Source organism: Colossoma macropomum, unplaced genomic scaffold (assembly GCF_904425465.1).
Source record: "Colossoma macropomum unplaced genomic scaffold, Colossoma_macropomum, whole genome shotgun sequence".
Lineage (NCBI taxonomy): Eukaryota > Metazoa > Chordata > Actinopteri > Characiformes > Serrasalmidae > Colossoma > Colossoma macropomum.
Genome location: NW_023494793.1, coordinates 5,620,638 through 5,642,407, shown reverse-complemented (window position 1 = coordinate 5,642,407; position 21,770 = coordinate 5,620,638). Strand labels below are relative to the sequence as shown.

The 21,770-nt window shown below is 40.6% G+C and overlaps 1 protein-coding gene across 4 annotated transcripts in view; it reads left to right on the top strand.

The window, feature by feature from the left end:
- The window catches only part of ep400 (E1A binding protein p400), a 47,657-nt gene extending 32,174 nt beyond the window's left edge, over window positions 1–15,483 (top strand). For 2 of the 4 annotated variants that reach the window (XM_036578282.1, XM_036578278.1), the window contains 15 exons: window positions 680–727; window positions 855–991; window positions 1,279–1,335; window positions 1,436–1,514; window positions 1,637–1,828; window positions 2,947–2,995; window positions 3,134–3,243; window positions 4,300–4,489; window positions 5,064–5,194; window positions 5,926–6,156; window positions 7,349–7,526; window positions 8,102–8,232; window positions 9,010–9,156; window positions 9,312–9,365; window positions 13,459–15,483. In XM_036578282.1, the coding sequence (XP_036434175.1) occupies window positions 680–727; window positions 855–991; window positions 1,279–1,335; window positions 1,436–1,514; window positions 1,637–1,828; window positions 2,947–2,995; window positions 3,134–3,243; window positions 4,300–4,489; window positions 5,064–5,194; window positions 5,926–6,156; window positions 7,349–7,526; window positions 8,102–8,232; window positions 9,010–9,156; window positions 9,312–9,365; window positions 13,459–13,836 (2,112 nt within the window). In that variant the 3' untranslated portion in view covers window positions 13,837–15,483. The remainder of the gene's footprint in view (window positions 1–679; window positions 728–854; window positions 992–1,278; window positions 1,336–1,435; window positions 1,515–1,636; window positions 1,829–2,946; window positions 2,996–3,133; window positions 3,244–4,299; window positions 4,490–5,063; window positions 5,195–5,925; window positions 6,157–7,348; window positions 7,527–8,101; window positions 8,233–9,009; window positions 9,157–9,311; window positions 9,366–13,458) is intronic. The other 2 variants (XM_036578279.1, XM_036578280.1) reach the window with 2 other exon arrangements.
- Window positions 15,484–21,770: the final 6,287 nt, after the last annotated feature.

The window sequence follows — 21,770 nt, the reverse complement described above, 5'->3', positions numbered from 1 at the left end:
TGAGCGCAGGCGTCTGTTAGCTGACGTAACAGATCTGGCGGTTGGCGCTTTCCTCCAAGCGCGTTCGGCTGTCCAGTGACGTTGCGTGAGGAGCAGCTCGAAAAGAAGCGGTGGCGCTTCACAGGTCTCGGAGGAAGCCTGTGTTAGCCTTCACCTTCCTAGCGTTGATAGCGTCGTGTGTGATTGGGGGAGTCCTAACTAGCGGGTGGAATTGGAGACGACTAAATTGGGGAGAAAATCGGGTAAAAATTGAAAAAAAAAAACAAAAGAAAAATTTGATACTCATGAAGATCATCACTAGCAAGAGGAGCCCTCCGAAGTATTTTTGGACCATTTCTGTTGGTCTGTTCATGGTGAAATTTTAACACGATGCAAAGAGTAACTGGAATTTTCAAGTCATGCAAAAAAGTAAAAAAAAAAATGACAAAAGAGGAGATTCATTATTTTTAGATTATTACACCGTTTGATATTACAAGCTGACCTTTGCATCGTTTAAGTATTTGATGATGAGTGGACGAATAGCAATAGTCCAAAATGACTTGGAATGAAATTTTGTGACTTCAATAACCATAAAGAACATTTTTCCGTTAAGTTACTGTTTTGGAGGTGCAAGGTTTTTTTACCACAGAGATGGCATATTGCATTAATTCTGTTCTGATCTTAATGTGTTCTCACGCAGTTGATGTATGAAGCTAATCCCAAGAAGAAGACCAAGAGCATCTATAAGGTAAGCTGATATGCACCTCAAAAATGTGCTATTGTAAATATCCACCATCATCCAGACATAAGCTTTTCTTCTGATTGCTGTAGCTGTTTGCAGTTTGCTCCTCAGTGACCTCTGTTTCCCATTGCAGTCGAAGAACAGTCGTCCTCTGCGCACGTGTCAGATCTACACTCAGGATGACAATGCCACTCAGATACAGCTTTACAACAACCGCTTTGAGCTCATGAAGATCATCGCCAGCAAGAGGAGCCCTCCTATCAAACCCCTGTAAGAGCTTAGAAATATTTCTGTTTATCCAGAATAAAACTGCTTAGGATGTTATTTGAAGGCATTTACTGATGAATAAGTTGGCGGGTTAGTTAAAGTGATGGGAACGCAAATACAGAGTTCAGATCAAGATTTCAGACCTGTATAAAGCTCTTCTACAGCCTCAGTGGGGCACAGTCCTGTCCATAGCCCCAAAATAAACTCAGCAACTTGTTGTCAGACACATTTCTGAAGTGCTACAAATGCTTGCTTTCTGTTTTCATAACTGTTCTCCTTTCCTTCCTCAGGCTGGGTATGAATCCATTCCAGAAGAACCCAAAGCATGCTTCAGTGTTAGCTGAAAGGTCAGCTTCCCCCAGTAGTGGACAATATGTGCTTGTTGATCAGAATATTGTGGTGTGGTTTTGTTGGTCTAACTGGGTGGTCTCTGTTTTTTCCACATAGTGGGATCAGCTACGATAAGCCGCTGCCTCCCATCCAGGTAGCATCTCAAAGAGCTGAGAGAATCGCTAAAGAGAAGAAGGTGGGTGTCCTGAGATTCATTCTTAAATACCTGTTTGTGTCACAACATGGCAGAAATGAGGGTTTACAACACCAAAGTCAAAAATCCAGTAAGCTCTGTTTGGGGCTCTCTTTCTCTCTCAGGCTCTAGCAGATCAGCAGAGGGCACAGCAGTTAGCTCAACAGCAGCAGCAGGCAGCTGGAGCTGCCCAAGGCCAAGTAGCTGCCACCCAGCCTCAAGCCCAGCCACAGGCTGCTGCCACTGGACCACAAGCAGCTGGAGTCCCCCAGGCCAACCAGCAAGGAGCTGCTGCAGTCCCCAACACTGCTGTACTGGTCAGACTTTACTAACACTGCATGTCTTATTTTTGATAAACTGTATTTAATGCACAACAAAAGTATAGAGTCTCCATCACATCAGCACTTTCTCTCCGTCCACAACCCCAGAACCCCCCCCCACCCTTCAGCAGTGTTGTGGTTTGTCCACTGATCTCTCGTCTTCTTCCTACATAAATCGGGGGGTGTTCTTTGAACAGTATTCAAAAACAAGCTTAAATTACAGTGTTTATTGAAGGATTCACTGCAGAGCTGCATGTCTGTCAAGAACTTGAAATGTCAAGAGCTTTTTTTTCTTGTTCTTTTTTTCTTCTGCCTTGTCTCTCAGCTATCTCTCTCTTTCCTTTCACTTAGAGAGGTGGAATGGGTGGACAGAGGGGGTGATCTGGGTGCATGGGGAGGGACTGTTATATCTGTATGACTATGAATGAATGGTGTACTGTGTGGCATTAATAATGAAACGAAAAAGAAAAGTTAATGACCCAGTAAAGTGGTTGTGGTGTTGTGGCCAACGAAAACTGGTCAGGGTAAATACATGCATACATATACAGTGTAAATACAATATAAACAAAAGAGCTTCAGATGTCCATGTTTAGGCTATTGCAGTAAAACTTGAATATACCCCTTTGTGAGCTTAGCATTGACATAAAAAATTGCATTGTGCTAGCAATAGTGATATATAATAATTGATGCGTTCAACATTGCTATGTAACGTGTGCAGCAAACAAGCATAATCTTATGACACTGACTTGTTCAGAGAGATGAGTAAGCAAGTTATGTTGAGTTATGTATGTTGAGAACATATTCAGGAACTGATTAGGTTCAGCTCAGACAGAATTGGAGCCTGCTACAGTGGCTCTTTTTTAAGGGAACCTTCAATTCAGTGCAGCGACTGTGTCAGTAATTTCAACGCAGATTATTGGAATAATCTGTTCTACTTATTTGTATTCTTTAGGCTTGGTAGGTCTGCTGTATGACATTTTGAAGTTTTCTGTGTTTGTCATATGTCGTTTGAACATGTTTAAGAGGTTATGCTCACAAATTGAGTGGAGTAATGCAACTGTGATTTTGTAGTATTCAAACAAATGAGAACTTTTTTTTTTTTTCCCTTCCTTCAGGCTGGAGCTATCAAGACAGCTGCTGCTGCTGGAACAGGCATTCAGACAGGTACCCTCTCGTGTCACATAAACATTATCCCACTGTGGGTTCCCTCAGGCTTATAACTTCTCAGAAGCAGAAGTAGAGGGTTGTTTTCTTCTGTAATGCAGTGCTGATGGTGTTGTCCCTTTCCTCCGTCTGTCTCAGCAGCTACAGTGGGGGGTAATGTGATCGTAAACACGGTGGCTGGAGTTCCTCCAGGCCAATTTCAGGGCAACAAACGACTAGCTTCTCCTGCCATCCCTGGAGCTGTGGCAGTAAGTCCTGCTCAGTGTCAAAACAAACATTCAGTAACCTGGCTTATGTGCTTTAGTGTCAAACTTTGAAGAAAAACTGTGTATATTTTGTAAATTATGAAAACAGTTTAAAACTAGGATCAGAATGCTTCTTAGTGTACCTTAAATGCATACAGTTTTCAGCGGTAACCTGCTTAGTCAGGCAAAATGCAGTATAAAATGTGGACTAAGCCTAACCTAGCATTTAATGGTGTTAAAATTCATCTGTCTATTATGATGCATCGATTATTATCCACTCACATTTATATAACCCTGTAAAGCTGACATAAAATGGTTATTTCTGCTGTTTCTTCCTCTCTTCTCTGTTAATCATGTGATTTCAAAGCCAAACATTTGTAGTTATTCATGCAGAGTTTGTTTCATAGTATAATTGTGAACAAGAAAACACATGAATAGGAAAGCAAATCACACGTCAGCAGCATTTTATCCTTACTCTGATTAAACAAAACAATAATAAATTCTTACAGATGCAAACAGTGGCTGAATGAGCTTTCACACGTATTGCCTCATTGCTCATTTCACGCTCATCTTTTGTACACTGATAAAAACAGTAGCACACAGAACGCACCAACTGTGTACACTCACACATTTCATTCTGGCCAACATGGATGTGCATGTGCTCTCCCTTTCAAACAAGTTTAAAGGGCTCGGTCCAGTAGGGTTAAGAATTTTGTAATCGACTATAATAACATTCACTGTAATGTGTGCAAATGTTTTGGCCGAAATTTAATTCTCATGGTATTTCCAAATGTGAAAATACTTTGCATATTATTTTGTTACATCCGACAAGCATGTAAATAGCTCTTTAAGTCATGTGAATTCAGCATATTTCTGAATCATGCCTGAATCCATTTTTTAAGATTCAATAAATCAGTTAATCATCATAACATAAAGTAGAATCGAATCATTGTGAAGCCAGAGTTTTACATCATGTAAAAGCAGTTAATGACGTCAGACACTCTGCTGTATTGACTGTGATGGCATGTTTGTTCATTTCTTTCGTTTGTGCATTTCCAGGCTGCAGGTACTACTACAGCGCAGGTGGTTCACACCCAGCAGAGGGCCGTCCCTGCTGCCCCCGCCCCCACTGAAGTTGTCACCATAGCCACTCCGGGCATTCGAGCTGTTACCCCAGTGACTGCCTCAGCTGTGGTGTCCACCAGTCTGTCTGCGGGCCAGTCACAGACGCGCTCGCTGGCAGCTCCAGGTACAGCACGATGCATGTCTTTTCTCTCAAAGAAAGAAAAGAACCACATTAACAACAAATATTCCAGCAAAGCAGTACTTTTTGATTGCCAGTGTTCAACAGGTGTCTCACAATGGGCATTTCCTAGCTATTTGCCAGATTGTTCTACTGAGTGTCATAAAATGGATTGGCTGAGCTGTGTTGTAAAACATTTATATACACGTATTACTGCATACATCAGTTGAATTCTGTATTGCTGCGCCAACTTACTGCAAAAGAAATGTTATGTTGCTTGACAACTGTAGTCTATTTTTAAGGAGCTACATTGCTTGGTGGAAGAATTGTGCAGTAAATATGATTAAAATGTTATATTGGCAGTTTTATAAAAGCAGTAAACCATTGTGCATTACAATGATTCTACCGCAATTAAGTGGATTTTAAGGCCTTTGCTTTGTGCCGTCCTGAGCAATACAATGCATATCCTTGTGGCCCATTGCTTTATGGGTTTAGTGGTTTAGACATTCGCTGTCAAAACTAACTGCCCGTTCTTGTCCTGTCATTTCCCTCTTGCTCTCCTTCGCTACCTCCATCACAGCGGGGATACAGAAGCTTTCACCTGCGCAGCTGCAAATATTGAGGCAGCAGCAGCAGCTCCAGCAGATCCAGCAGCAACAGCAGCAACAGGCTGGTTCTCCTCAGATCAAAGCAGGAAACAAACCACAGCCGGTACGCACACGCTCTGCTTTATTACGAACACGTATCTGACCGATTTGCTGGCGCTGCTTCACTTGCTGGCTGTCTGGAAACCACGTAGTTCTTGTTTTTGTCAATAGAGGTCTGATGCTACCAGAGAAATGCTGAGGAGTATCACAGTATACCAGTATAGACAATATATTACCAAGCTCTAAGGAGGTTAAACTAACAGCGCTTAGCATTAGTCATCATGTTAGGCTTCATTTCCAAGTCAGGCCAAGGAAGCCAAGGTTAGATTTAAGTTGAGAAATTAGTTAAAGTGAGATTAAAAGTGAGAATAATTCATTTCAGTTGTCTTTGTTTTATTGTTGTGATTTTGCGCGTGAAGCAGCCTTTTGTCTTAGCAAGGTGCTTTTCAAATAGAAATGGATTTGGAGATTTTAATTCCAAAATACTGCACATACATTTGTAACAAGAGGAGGTTTGAAAAGAAACAGCTTATAAATAATCATAATATAGCATTAATATTTGTGGCATGTGTGAATCTCACTCCCAACAATATATATCAGGAACAAAAACGTGCTTAGAAAGTGGTATTTCATACTCTTTGGAATGAAACCCTTCATTTATTTATTTTAGTTCATTTTTGTTCATGTATATATTTATTTATTTTATTTTGTTTATGTATATATTTATTAATTTATTATTGTGATTAAAATTCTTTACAAATATAGTAATACAAGTGTCTATGTGCATGTGTGTAGGACTTGCTGAAAATGAGTAAGCAGAAGCTGCAGATGACTCCGCAGCAGCAGGTTGCGGCGGCAGTCGCTGCAGCTCAGGGTCAGCAGGCCACAGTTACCCAGACGCCTCAGCAGGTTCAGGCTGCCCCGGCGCCGCAGCCCAGCCCGCAGCTCACTGCAGTGGCTGCACCCAGAGCTACAACCACCGTCCTCACCGCGACCCCCGGCCCCAACCTGCAGGTGACCAGACTGGTGAGCTTACACGCACATATACACACATTCCAGCTTTGATTTTGTGAGTTTTATACATACATACAGTCATATGCAAAAAATTTGAGTGTCCCTGCCAAATGACATGTAAACTCAGCAAATAAGTAGAACTTGTGTACTAACATTTGCAGGAAAATGCCATAATTAGGTTTGGTCTAGAGGATGTGTTAACATATTGTTGCTTGGAAAACGGTGAATGTATTTGACTGTACACGCGTACAAGCCCACTGTGTGAATCTTTAAACTGATCATTTAAAGTCGATCAAGTAAGGGATATTTTAACTATATGCAACTTGAAAGCTTCAATTCTGTAGCTCAGCACAGTTTGAGGCAAGTGTTTGTTGGTTTAGTGTGCAGGTCGACTACATTTGGGATATGGGGGGGCGGGAAACGTTAATTTAGACTATTAAGTCCAGGACATTTTCAGATCAGTACTCTGAAATTTCTAATTGCTCCACTGCAGATTTGATCTCTGCAGAGCTGAGCTCTGAGTCCCAGATTTCTAGATGACTGTATCACCTGGAGAAACAGAGCATTGTGTTTTTTGGGTCTTTTTTTTTGAGCCATCCCATTAGAGCAGAGCATGTTTTGAAGACGCACTTATTTTATATGATATGATGATTTTACCTTTTGAGGCTTACAAGTAGGCGAACTGCTATTGTATTAAATGCACGTTGTATTTGGCCAAGCTTGCACTGGCGGGTAGACACTAGGGGAGTACATTTTGACTAATTTTCATAGTCAAATGTTCTTAAGAGTTAATTAACAGATATATAGTTAAGTACAGTGAAGTTGAAATAAAGAGACTTTTGGCTGATATCAACGTAACAGTTTTCTCAGTGCAGTTAAACTTTCCTCCTGATGGTGGCACACTTGATTGTGTTGCTTTTACCAAAATAATAGTGTCCCCGTGAGCATGTAATGTTTTTTGTTTGTTTCCATTTTATGTATGTTTTATATACAGTATAGTAAATTGTAAATAGGTTAATTTTTGTTTGTTGTCTACCTTAGCGTTTATAAACTTTTTTCCTAGTCAAAATTAATGAAACCTTAATTTGTGGCTTAATTCTTTAATTAATGAGGCCACTAAATGTTGAACTACTCCTGTAAAACTGTGTGCACAACATTTGAAAGCAAATCTTTCTGTTCTCTTTGTCTTGTTCTGCTCTATAAGGCACGAGTTCCGGTTACATCTGCTCTCCAGACACAGCCAGGTCAGCCTGCTCAGGTCACACTGACCAAACCTCCTCCGGTGGTGTCCGTGCCAGCTGTGGTTTCCTCCACAGGGGTCACCACACTACCCGTCACTGTGGCCGGCATCAGCGTGGCCATCGGACAGGCCCAGAAAGCAGGTATCGAGCTAGTAATGAGTGAGAGATGCATTTGTAATGTGTAAGAATGAATTAGCATTAGTGCTGCCTGATATGAGCCAAGTACTAGTTTTGCAGTATGTTTAAAAAAATTGTGAATCAGTATTGTGACATGGTTAAAGATTGGCCTGCATTATTTTTACTGTAATAATTTACTCTTTTGTGATTTAATGAGAAACTCATCTGGAGCTGTGATTGGTTAGAGGGCTCATTTGCATATCGTGGACTAATATCACAATATTGGCTTCTGCAGTACTGATATTGCAGAGGCCAGTATCGTGATAACAGTTAGCAAATCAATTATTGAGCAGCTCTTATTAGTACACTGTCATTGTTGTGAAAAACCCTCTGAAGTGGTGTAAGGAAGAAACATTAACGTGTTTATAACTTAAAAATAGTACATGAAAGGTCTGCTTTTCAAAATTTGCATTGGTTCTCTCTGCAATCAAATGTACACAATGTCACACAAGGTGAGTTGCAGACTTTTCTTGGCAGCGAGGATATAATTACCACGAATAACCCTGAATGTTTATCTGCCTCTCTCTCTGCATGTTCAGGTGCTCCTGTTGTGGCACACCCGTTACAGGTGCATCAGTTGCTGAGGCAGAAGCAGGCAGCAGCTCAGGTGGCCGCAGTGCAGCAGAAAGCAGCACAGCCTCAACAAACACAGGCTGCAGTGCAGCAGAAGGTAGCATGCACTTTTAAACACACTAAGTTTGCATATAACATATATATAATAGTTGCACATTAGTGAACACATTTAAATCAGACGTCTTTCTTCAGTTTTGGTGCAAAGTTTCTATTTTATTATTGAGTTTAAAGTGTTAAAAAAAACATTTTTTGCACAGTCCGCATTTTATGTCTTATTTTTCCCCCAGTAGGTTAAATTCAGCAAATAATTGTGCATTAAAATGTGCCGAAATGTGTTCTCTGTAGCAGATTTGTTGACTTATTTTCACTTACTTTCAGACAACATTTTCACAACGAAATGTGTCATTTGCCTGTGGCTCCCTGATTTTGCATATGATTGCATTGTACATCTTTTATAGAAACCACCAACAAAGATCAGAGCAAAGCAGCTGGGTGCATCCTGTCAGAGTAAAGTGGCTAGAGAGGGGGATGAGCTTAGGTTGGGGGCACACACAGGCTTTTTCTTAAATAACGTTTTCTCTAAATGTATAAATTCAGGAAAAACATGACGCAGTATGCATAGAAAAGAGGTCTGTTCAAGATCTTTTATTTATCAAACCAAACAGTATACTTTAAAATTAGAGCTGTGTAAGACATCTGTCTGTTAACACACAAAATATTGGAAATCAAATTAAATTTTGACCCAATTGCATTCAACTTAAAAATATATATTGTTTAACCCCTAAACCCCTATTGTTTTATACCATTTTCCTACTTTTTCTTCCCCATTCTTACTTTCTTTGTCTCGTTCTCTCTCTTTCTCTCTCTTGTAAAGTTGGCCACTCAGCAGGCTGCTCAGTCAGCAGGTCAGGTCCAGCAGAAGGTGACGTATGCAACCACTCAGCTGCAGCCAGGCATAAAGACCCAGTTCTTCACCACCTCCATTGCCACCCAGAAACCTGCCACCACACAGCAGATACAGGTACACAGATGCACTGTCTTGACTGGTCTCTGTTAACTACGATACATCAGCCAATGGTAGAGTAGCATATGTACAGGCATTCAGATCAGTAGAGTGTATGTTTAGTTTCCAGCTACAGTTCCTGCCCCAGTAGTGATCCTCTCCTCTACTTGTAGGTTGCTAAATTCCCTCAGATAGTGCAGCAACAGATAGTGTCCCCACCCCAGCAGGTAAGAGCGGACATGTTCTGTGCTGTTTTTCTTTTTGTGTGTGGTGTTTTATGGGATGCAGTAAAAAAATATTTCCTCTGTAAAATATTTATTTTAGAAATAAAATTAGTCCAGTCTTATCCACAAACAGGGCCAGGAATGATCTTGTAAAAGACATAAATACTTGGGGACAACTTTACACTGTTGGTGATGGTTTGCACCACTAACAAACTTACGCCCCCTCTAAAATCAGCTCCTGAAATCCTCTAGTGCATGCTCTTTTAACGTTTGGAGTACAGTCAGTAACACAAGCGAAACACTATTGCTAGCTAATGTGTCTAATGTGTACTTGTAAGAAGTAATGTTTATTTGTATTGCATGTGCATGCAACACACATCTGCAGGCCTAAAGGAGTAGTTGAGCGAAAAATCAAATTAACATGATTTATCACTTACCCCAGAGGCAGTCGATCAGCCAACACATGTTTGAGATCTGAGGTCTGCTTCTTTAGGTTTTAGCAGAAGATTTTATGCTAGCATTGCTAACAGACCCTTGAGTTGGATTGTCACCAAACTCATTTCTGTAAATACACGCCAAAAAAACGCTCTCAGCTCACTCAGGACGCATCCAGATCTTCATTTCGTGCGTACACATTGATGTGGTTTACAACACTGTATAGCTAACGTTAATCTATAAAAACAAAAATAAACTTGCTCGCAAAGGTGAACGTTCGGGCAGCCATTGTGAGTATTGTTTGGCGCAAGATGACCGAAGTCGAAGCTACGTGAATTCCTAAACACATAAATGGTTTATATGGTAATTTGGCAGAGTTTAACTGTTGTCCTTTCAATATCAAAACAATGTTCGATTACGCTTTTGACAACCACATTTTCAGTCATATATATTCCAACTTCAGTACACACATTATGGAACGCGTCAGCTGGTGGCTGGGCACACCAGTGACTCGCTGGACATATTTTTTGCGGCTGCTCGTACGACAGGAATTGAGTTTACTTGATGAAAATACCAGGTGATGCCAGCAGAGATTGAGCGTTACTGCTGTGGGAAGAGGGAACGGTTGATGCCAGCGCTTTAACAAACTCGTACTGAAGGTCAAAAATATGTTTATTTCTCCAGTCAAACTGCGTAAAGCACATTTGTCAAGCATGTTATGGCATGAGAGTAGCTAAGTGAGCAGAAAACAGAGGAAAAGTAAACAAAGCTTACCTTAAATTCGCTTCAATTGGTAGAAGTTTACTTCGAACAGCTGCAGATTTAAGAATATCCTATTTGTGACTTTCCTTTTAATCATGATACGAGAAAGGATCACTGTTCTGGATGAGGCTGAAGCTGGGTTCTTCTTATTCTTGTGCGTCAGCTAAAATTTCACCTTAAATACTGCTGCAGTTACTGGCACCTGTACAGGCAAAAGGATGAAAACTGCTGCACCATTTAAGGTGCAACAGAAAATTTGAGTAAGAAGCTGGTGAAGAACAACTTCAGCGTTGCGATGATACTTTTATTGAACAGCACTGTTGCTAATTTGTGGTCCATTGCCAAAAGCCACCGTTTCCATGTTTTTGCGTAATTAGGGAATCAGTGGTACCAGCCTGTGTACCAGACTATATTTAGATTTCGATCTGTTCTGTTCATTATGAATAGAAAATCCTTTATATTAATATCACTTACCATTGCCAAAAAAGTTATACTCATGGATCACTGCAAATTGGAAAGACTTTTAAAAATATTAAATTTTAAAAATAATACAAAACAATTAAAGGAAACCTGGTCATAATTTTTATAATATACTGGGAGCTGATTTTCTCTCCAAACTCAACAAAAAGTTAAAACCCTTACATAGAATTTGAAAACTACCCACGTTATAATTACAGCGTTAAAAAAAAGGAAGGGGGGGTTACTACCTTGTTTATTGTTCTGTTAAATGTTTGTTTGTCTGTCATGTCTTGTCCAGTTTGTCCATTGTTGAGTATTATTATTATTATTATTATTATTATTATTAATTTATTTATTTATTTCTCTTCTGCTTTGTCTGTCAGTTATTTCTGTCTTTTCTTTCACTCAAAGTCTGGGACAGGTGGGCGGGGGGTATGGTGTTTGGAAGGGTGTTGGGTGGTTGTGGTATCACATCACCTCATATTTGTATGATCATTAATAAATGAGTTGTGACATTTAATAGTGAAATGAAAAAAACAAATTTAATGTCCCCTGAAAAAGGGGGGTGGTGGTGTGGCCAAGGAAGACTGGCCTGGGAAAATAAAAAAAAGAAAAAGGAACGCAGCCCCTTGTTTTGTAGCTTTAACGTTAGTCAGGGTGCAGCTTGCTTCTAGCTAACTGTCTTACAGTTATGAAGCTTTAGCTATGCTAAAAACCACAACGTGACATCTGTGTAGTGACGGAGGAGTTCTACAAAGCGGCGCATAATGCGGCTGATAAGGTACCTCCAGTTCTAGCTTAGGTGGTTAAACAAGGTCCATCTGTGCCGTTTCACTAAATTGTTTAACATATTTACATAGATTTTTGGTCGATTTTGGAAGCAAAGTTACAAATTTGGTATGAGTTTGGTGACGGTCCACCTTCGCTGTCTGTTAGCAATGTTAGCCTAGCATCTCCCGCTGTAAACTAGAGAAGCAGACATCAACCATGTCTTGGCTAATCGAATCCATCTGGGATAAGTGATGAACCAGGTTAATTGATTTTTCGCCAAACTATTCCTTTATTTGGAGTTTTTTTATTCAGCCATGCTAACTTACACTACATTCATGGACTAACATCGATTTTGGTGTTTGCCAGAGCATCACCACCTACTTTGGGTTCCACAAGGCATTGGATTGGTTTAGAAATTTCAAACTCAAGCTAATAAGTGGACATTCCCACCCAAATTTAGCCCAGACTTTCTCATGGTTGTCCCCAGACATTCTCCTTACAGGATCATTTCTGGCTCCGCAATACCAATTCGCACAGGGACACTCTGTATCTGCAGGTACTCATTCGCAACTTGCAGAAGCTCACTGGGTTCTAATCAGTTGGTCTCAGTTTTCAAAGAACTGATCATGTGTGCTCCTGTTTTGTTGCTATGAAAACCTGCAGTCCCTCCAGACTAACTTTTCCATTGGTCGCACTAACTTTCTCAGTTGTTCGCACCAGCACATAATTTGGTCCAATTTTTTTGGTACAGGTGTTGATCCTTACATACTGATGAATAGTTGTCTTCATTTACATACCCCATGACAGTGACTCGGGACTTGATATTTGTGAAACATTTTAATCTTATCATTGTTCTCTGCCACAAGCAGTGGTTGACAAAACAGATGATCTTCTGTTACATAATTTAAAAAGCAAACATGACAAATATGTTATCAAATAAACAGGTTTTTGCTTCTTACATTAACTAACCCCCCACAATTCACCTCAGAGGGGCCAGCTTTTATCATTGGCTCTTGTCAGCCACTGTTGTTGAAACAGACAAAAAAACTGCCAAGAGTGGACGCAGTAGTTGCCCATTTACTTCACTGTCTTGGAAATATTATGCGATTATTAACCTGCCGTTATAGAGATTGTCCACATTTGGAGCATTGGCTTCCCCGATTATTCAGATAACTTACACAAGAACGTATTTCTACCTGCTCGCGTTATATAGTTTCTGAAGTAACCACAGTGCTTCATTCAGATGGTTGTAAATATTCCAATATATTTAAAAATCTAATTAAAGCTGGAGTAGATTGCTTTGTGTTTATTTATTTATTTATGTTTAGTAATGTCATGTTCTGCTGAGCACTTGTCAGCCATTGTGTGTGTGATAAATCATGGCTTAGAATGGAGAAGGAGCCACAACAAATGGCTTTTAACATTTTAATGGGCATTTACTTCATCTGAATGTGAATTTTAATTTTATTGTCTCATTGCTGGAGTGTAAGATTCTATTACTTGTTAGCTGAGCCTTGCAGCTCCATTGTAAAACAAAAGAAACAAACTTCAGACAGCAAACGTCTTTTTCCCATCGGCTGTATTCACAGTAAGGGGAAAATGTGTGATTATGTTTTCTTGTTTCAGTTCTTTATTTACTATCATTTATAAAACATCGCTCTGTGTATAGATCCAAGTGCAGAATCAGACGGTGGCTCTGACCCAGGCGGCCGCAGCAGTAGCCGGAGCGTCCACTCAGGCACAGGTTCAGGTGATACCTGCAGCCTCCGGCTCCGCCGCACAGGTCGTCCAACAGAAACTGCTCCAGCAGCAGCAGGTCGTCACAGCGGCTGTTACGCCCGCTGCCGCCGCATCCCCCCAGGTTCAGACCCCGGCCCCTCACAGCCCGGCCCAGCCGCCACAGCAGCAGAGCGTCACGACGGCCCCTGCGGGCGAGGCAGCGCCACAGCAGCCTGGCACACCCCAGCCACAGCAGGGCAAAGGAAACGCACGCACAGGAGCAGCCATGCGCTCAAAAACTCCCGCCAAGCCCAGCGGAGGCAGCTAAACACACTCGCACGTCATTGCTGTCATATCAAAACCCTCGTTCCGTTTTTATTTTTCTTGTACCATTTAAAAACTCCAGCTGCCCTTACGTTGTGTAACATTTCAATATGAATGGACCGACAGAAATGGTCCAGAATTAGTTGGCATAAAACGTTGTTACATTAATGTATCATTACTGTCCAAAAAAACTTGCATCTTCATTTTTTCGATTTTTATTTTTCTACATCGTTTGAAAACACTGTGGAAGTTTCATTAAGTACGGACCAATAGAAATGATCCCAGATAAGTTCTAAATCTCTTTACATTAACTTTGTTCAAAAGTTAAATTCTTTTTGCATTTTCCTGGAGATGCAAGTGTCTGGGTTTTTGGACAGTAACTATACGTTAATGTTAAGAACATTATTCTCTCTTCCCTGCAAAATGACCGTTTGTTACCATTTTTTAGGTGACGAGGTTTTGCTACGACAGTGACGATATGCAGGTACATGAACAAGTACCTGGACTGCACTCACCACTTCATCATACTTTCGTGAAGCTCCACTGACTGACATGAGGACAAACTGTATGTTCGTTCATTCAGTGGCCGCTCAGTTATGCTGTTGATGGGCAGCATAACGTTTGCTTTCACACGAAATGTCACACCAACGCCGACCAGTCTCATCGTACCTGTTGGTTCTCTCTCTCTCCCTCTCTCTCCCTCTCTCTCTCTGTATAACTGGTAACTGATCAGTCCTTGTCATAACGTATCATTAAGCTATAGACTCTCCTCATTGGCTCAGAGAGAGGCTGTGTGGAGACTGGTCAGTATTGTCAGTGGTGGTGGCAGTTTTTTTTAAACTTGTGTGCCCAGAAACTCATTAGTGTGGCTGTTCTGCTTTACCGGACTCTATTATCATGCTGTAAAATGCTTGCTTTTTTCTACTGCACCTTTATTGTTTATACAGCTGTGAATGTTAGCGCACTCCGACACCCTTGGAGAGTATGAGTTATGAAAAATCCAGGAATATCCACGTCTGTGCCGCAGGTTGGATCCTCTACAGCACGTCTGGCAGGATGACTGGTATAACACAATTTCCAGGCAATCCACCACCTGTTGGTAATGTGTTGCTAAATGTGCGTTTTCTGCTATTCTGGCTTTTTTTAAACATATGTGTATTTGTGTAAGTGAGTATCCATCTGAACTGTGTACTTCTTTGTTTAGTTATGGCCACGTAAGTGTGAGAACATCCCAGTACGGATGTAGAATTAGCAACTAGCCATCGCTATATGTAAACATTGAGGTTTGGGAAGATTTTAATAGACACCCACAAAACCACAGTGATTAGAACCCCCCACATCCTGCATTATTATCAGGATGCTATTAAAGCACTACTGAGACTCAAGCAGGTTAGAAAGCAAAGCCATCGGTGTTCAAAAAATGAATAGAAGTGAGTTGTTTGAGGTTTTTTGGCTGTTTTTAGTGAATGATAGCGATGTCTTTAATGTGCTGTGTTGTGTTAAATCTGAGATTGTTACTCTAATTGAGTCAGAGGTCAGTAGTAGCTCGTTATTTAAACTGTCACTGTGGGGGTTTCATCATCAAGCTGCTTGTGAAAATGCAGAATTAAAAGAAAAGGCAGTGTAAATGATCCAAATCAGTCTTCTCTAAACCCCAAAGTTATGTGCATTTTGTTGTTAGTCTCCATTACCTGGGCAGATAAAGGCTAAACAGGTCTTATGTCTGAATTTTCAGTGGCTAATCAACAGTAACAGTATACCGAGCACGGCTTTATCTGTGTTAATAAAACTGTCTTTTTAATTTCTTCCCTGTTCAGCAGCAGATTGAAAACAATGCATTTCCCTTTGAGTTTCTTTTTTATTATAATTATTTTCTGTGTGTATCAGCTACACTGTAAACTTGTACTGATGTATCTATAATGTCGGGGTTACCACCATTTTGTCTTTTAATCAACATTGAGGAACAAAAGTGTAAATAACAAGGGAAGACAACATTTGTAATTGTAAAGTAGTTGTGTTTTCATTGGACTTTTTCAGCTTATCTCTATAAAGTGTTCTGTTTTTATACAAACAACGAGATGTTTGCTGTTTCTTCTCCAAGAAGAATTCACCTCGCCAGTATTTGGCTTGGAGATATTAAGACCATGTCGTATGGCTATTGAAAACAAGCCTTGGGTTACATTGGACACTGGCCATTCTGCCTGGATCTATAATACTCAGTCCTGTGTGAGAGTGAACGCATAATTGCTGACCACAGCAAATGTGCTGCTAGGATGCTGAAAATGCTTACAGCCAGAAGACACTGAAGCACTGCATTACAACAGTCCAGCCCTGAAACATGTCCTTGATTTCCCTCTGATACAAATACACAAATGTTTTCTCATATATATATATATATATATATATGAAAATACCCTATATCCTTACATGATGCACAGTTACTGTTAATTTGCTGACTTTAACATATGCACAACTTGGTCTTTTTATTTTTTCAGATGATAAAAACTTGCCAAAACACTAACTGCTCTTCCCTTTCATAGAATTTCCAGTCTAAATGGCCATTTAGTAGAAGTTACTCATCAGGAAACCTGACACAAAAGCCTGCACAGCTACGTATAACGTCAGATAAATCGCTAATTAATTTCAGCTTAGCTGCCTTGCGAATTTCTTTTTCATATGTATCTAAAATTACTAAAGGAGATGTTTCTGAGGAGATTAGATCCAAGATAATCCACATGTCTGAGAAGGAGAAAGTCAAAAGAAAAAAAGTTCAACAACAGAATTTTCTAAAACAGGAGTTTTAGAAGCTACAGAGAAAATGGGGCTCCTAACAACCACCTGGAAGACCTGGTAGACACCAAATCTGTCCCCATCAGATAAACAGCACTTAAAGCTTTCATCTCTGAGAGAGAGGAGAAAATCAAGCTGCTTCAGATCTGAAAACATCCACAGGTGTTTCTGTCCATCCTTCCACTGTGAGAAGACGACTCAGCGCTGTGGGTCTGAAAGGATGTGTAGCTGTTCAAGAAGAACCTCACTGAGAAAAGGAGACGGACACATCAAACAAAGAAGCTGAACAATGGACTGACCACCCCAGAGTCCAGACCTCAACACCACTGAAAGTGGTCATTATTTGGATAGTGAGAAGCAAAAAACAAAACTTTTAAGACTGAACTGTGTGGCCGCAGATTCCTTTGAGAAACTGAAAGTGAGTCTTCTGAAAAGAATGAAAGCTGCAATGAAAGCTAAGCCTGAACACAATGAGTGCTGAGAAAATGCATATTTAGTTGTTGATGCTTCAGTGTAATTTTTTTTTGTTTTTGTTTTATCCTGATGCTGAAAAACTGTAAAACTTGTACTTAAAGGCCACTTTTGACATGAAAGAAATGAAAAGGTGGTCTTTAACTTTTGCATGTAAAAGTAATAAGTACTTCCAAAGTCCAAACCCTGTTTCACTGTACAAAGAGCCATTTTTGGTCCTGTTGCGTTTCCCTGTTCCTCTCTGCTTTTACTACAAAGTCATTTAAAGACATTTAAGTGCTGCAAAAACAAGAGCACCTCTGTTCCTCCCACAGTGCCAGTCTGCCCTGCTCTGCTTGCATCGTGTTCTGTCCTCAAGGTTGTAACAGACAGCATTAAGTCTTTAATCCACTCTTTCTCCCCCGCTGGTGGCTCTGAATCCCAGGCTGCTTTCATTTATCTGCAGTGGAGGAAAAGTGCAGAGTCAGAAATAATGAGTGCGGCTGAAAAGATGAGCCACAGTGTCGTTTCCTTTCATGCACACACATTTCTGTGCCTATAGGTTTAATTTGACTGGCACATTTGTCTTGTCCTGGCAATAGGGGGCGCCACAGTCTTTCGTTTTTAATTGAGGCCTAAACTGAACTGAGCTGTACCCAGCAGACACACCATGGTTTCTCCAGAGGCAGCTCTGTGGTGTCTGTCTGGGACTAAGCCGTGAATTCTCCAGTGCGTTTCTGCCAGACTCGCTCTGGACTGAGAAACTTGTCTGAGGATGGAGAAAATGACACACATTTGGTGCTGGAGTGTGAAGTTTCAGCGTCTGTGTGAGTGAACTGCTGAATCCTGACCGTCTCAGATGAATCTCTGCTGTCTGTTTTGCTACAGCAAATCAATTTGGGGCCATTAAAGGAACAACTAGGCTACAAAGTACAAATGTACAGTTTCCATACGTGCTGATCCGCCTGTATGGATCAGATGTTTGGTTTCTTGGTAACACTTTAGTTTGATGGTCTGTATGTGGACTGTAGACGTTTTAACAGATGCTCAATATGTCTTTAACTAAATTCAACTAAATATCTATTAAATACAACTGAATTTGAAGTTGAATGTGATAGTCTATTAAATCTAACCCTAAACCTTATCTTGAACACAGAACCTTCACCTACTTCTAAACCTAGGCTGATGGTCCTTCTAAGGGTTCTTCAGTAAAGACAGTGGTTCTATATTGAACCATGAACACTCAAAGAATTTGCTTGCTTAAATGGTTCTTCAGATTGATGGAGAATGTGTTGTAGATATTCTGTATAGCACCGAAAAGAGTTCCTGTATTGTTACAAGGTTGACATCATAACAATAGCAGAACGCTTTTTGGTGCAATATAGAACCATTTTCAAAAACGTTCTAAACAGAGCCATATACAACACATTCTCCGTCAGTCTGAAGAACGCTTTAAGCACGCAAATGGTTCTTTGAGTGTTCATGGTTCTACATAGAACCGTTGTCTTTACTAAAGAACCCTTGAAGATCTTGTTGTCATTGATAATCAACTGAGTATCCACCACAAAGTTGAAAATGTAAGTAGCTGTAGATCATCTACAGTGGAAAAGTGTGATTTCTTTAGCTGTACACTGAAGCAGGAATATTTAAGCAATATTATGTTATTTGTGATTTCTTGCTCTAGGGTGCCCCCTACAGTCAGAGAATGTATTTCACTTTGACAACACTGAGTGCGTTTACAGGCACCTAATAATCCGATAACTGCAGAAAATCAGATTTTATCAGTAATCCAATCAAAATGTTTACATGCTCTTGAGTAATCAGATAATGGGGAAATTCCGGGTCTATAAGAGTCAGACAGCAATCGGATTTCTGATGTGCAACCAGCCAATAAACTCACAGAAGACGTGATGTAAACGTAACGTAAAATTTCATGCTGTAGCTTTTTAAAACATTTGCATCACTTTACCTGAAAATATGAACGTACATCATCTAGAAGATGAACATTATTTAAAGCCTTTATTTCGTGTTTGGTTTCAGCGCAGCTCTAGTGTTTTGCTGCGTTTCCGGTACAGCAGTCTAGTTTTGCACATGCGCAGACTGAGAAATCCGAAAGAAATCAGAGTAAGAGTTCACATGCCCTGAGAAAGCTGATTACTGCTCTCTTTATCAGACTCTTAATCAGATTTCTAGATCGGAGTGTGCTGTTTACATGAACAATTGAATAATCAGATAACTGCAGAAATCCGATTATGATCGGATTATTGAGTTCATGTAAACACACTCAGTCATAAATACAGATCGTGCTGGAAGCCCCCAGAGTCGGTTGATGAGGAGCCTGGCCTCTTCCTATTTCCCCTGTTATATCAAAAACATGACTGCAAAACGCCAGAGGCCATCCGCGAGTGAGTCATCAGTGAATGGAGCTGAACAGCTAAAAACTACAAGTTTATAGATAGTATAGAATAGTTTCTGATCACTTACCCACTTTTTTTACAGCAGGTTTTGGGCAGTAGGGTGCTAGCATTACTGCTACTGAGTGCTGATTGGTTGGCGAGCATAGCAGCTCACTGGCTGTTCGTGCTCACAGATGTCATGGACGTACATGAGGCGCCGTTTTGAACTCCTATAACTTGAGTTTAAAACATTCAAAAATATAACAGCAGTGTTTAAATGTTGCTGTTCAGGAAATTAATATTTTATTTTACGTTAAAAATGTTTTTTATAAACTATGATTTTGCTCAAATGCTTCATCTTAACCAATTCACTCGTTCGGGAGCGCCCTCTAACGTTTGAGAAACCCGGAAGACATTACAGAGCATTAATTCTCCTCTCTACAAGTTCTCTGGTGAGCCCCTCTAATTTTTTTTTTTAGCTCTTGCCAACGAGTAAAAGCCACTCTAAGATTTCCTCTAGCTCAGTCTTTCCCACTTTTTTCCTTCATTGCTTCCTCCCAGAATGTCGTCTTCTGTCTTTTGGCAGCCTCTGCTATGGTGTCCATGCTTGGAATACCGAACTAGCTCCTTCTTATAGCTAGCTGAGCAGTGATGTGTGAGGTGGTGCTGTAAAGTGCAGCTCTCGTGAGAGGTTTTGTGCCGCTCCTCCAAAGTTACATAGTGCTATAGCAGGTGATCCGGCCCAGAATGACAACAACAGAGACACCATTCTCTCCAAGTCAGTGTACCTTCAAAATGAATTTGAAGCTGTTATTTTGAGGGAAAATGGTTACTGGCAGCTGCTTTAAGAGAGCTGTAAAAATACTGTGTTCATACAAAACTGCCTGAAAAAGCTCACTCTGATGTGCAGTTGAGAACAGTGTGGCAGCCTGAATGTACAGTTTTCCCTTCTCTCTCTCTCTCTCTCTCTCTCTCTCTCTGTGTTTGATGTCTTGACTGGTGGTGCTGAGCAGCCTCCCTGGTGTGGCTGTATCACAGAGAGAAAGCCTGTCGGATCCTGTTTGTTTTCTCCTCTCTCTGGCTGTCATGAGGCCTTTGAACGCTGCACCCTTCCTTCGACAGAGAGAGAGAGAAACTGTGTCAACTGTGAGCAAAGGTGTTCTTTTCTTTGCACACTGTTTCTATTCTTCTCTCCTTTATTCCTCTGAAAGATGCAGCTGTGGCAGTGGTTTTTTTTTTTTTGGTTTTTTTTTGTTTTTGTTTTTTTTTGTTTTTTTTTTGCAGGAGACCGTTTCGCTGTGCTTTTTCTGTCTCTTCAGATGTTCTGCCACACTGGGCATTTTATCTGGCTTTGTCAGCGAAGTGTCCAGCGCACAGTATCAGGTAACAGGATCTGAGTGTAAAATTTCTCAGCAGCACAACTACAACCCTAAATTGATACTTCAAATGTATAATACAATGTGCAAAAATGACCCCATATAGCAAACATATATCGGTCCACTGGCTTATAAGGTCGGCACCAGGCCTGGGCGTCAGGACGATGTAATCGGGTATCATCGATGATGGACAAGTGGTGATGTGTAAAAGGTGATAATCACTGTTCGAGAGAGAATTGGAGAGGACTAATTTACCATTTAACAGCTTAAAAAATATGATGGGAAACTAGGGGTTCACGTTTAAGAAGTGTGTGGGCTCACCAGTAGTCAGTTTCACACACACAGAGAGACAGGTTTGTTAAGAAACTGTCTGTGTTATTTCTGTCTGCTGTGCTGTAGCTTTACAGCACTGATTCTCTTAATTTACTTTATGTGAATGGAATTGAAATGAATGCCGCGTGCTTTGGATCAACAGCTCACCTCAAAGTGATTGGCTGCCTTATAAAACAAGCTAAAACGACTGAATGTTAGCGTAGAGCAGCTAAGTTAACTCTAACCTGGAGAGAAAGTTCCTCTGATCATTATCTACGGCCGGTGCGCAGTATTTTCTGTACAGATTGTGTCCTGAAGGTTAGCTGAATTATGTAAATGCATTTGTAACAATGGAAAACAAATGGTTTTTAACATGGAAAGCGTGTGGATGTGGCTTTGGAAACCACTTGTAGTTGGATGTTTCTCCAGCAGGGAGCGCTATTAGCTCAAGTCTGGTGGCAGAAGAAGCTCATGAACACACTTCAAGTAAAGTCAGCTTTAGTGTCAGTACTACAATATGTACAGAACATACAGAGTATTGAAATTACGGTACTCTCAGACCCCATGGTGTAGCGATAACATTAAACAGACAGTAAACAGGAAATGTGTGAATT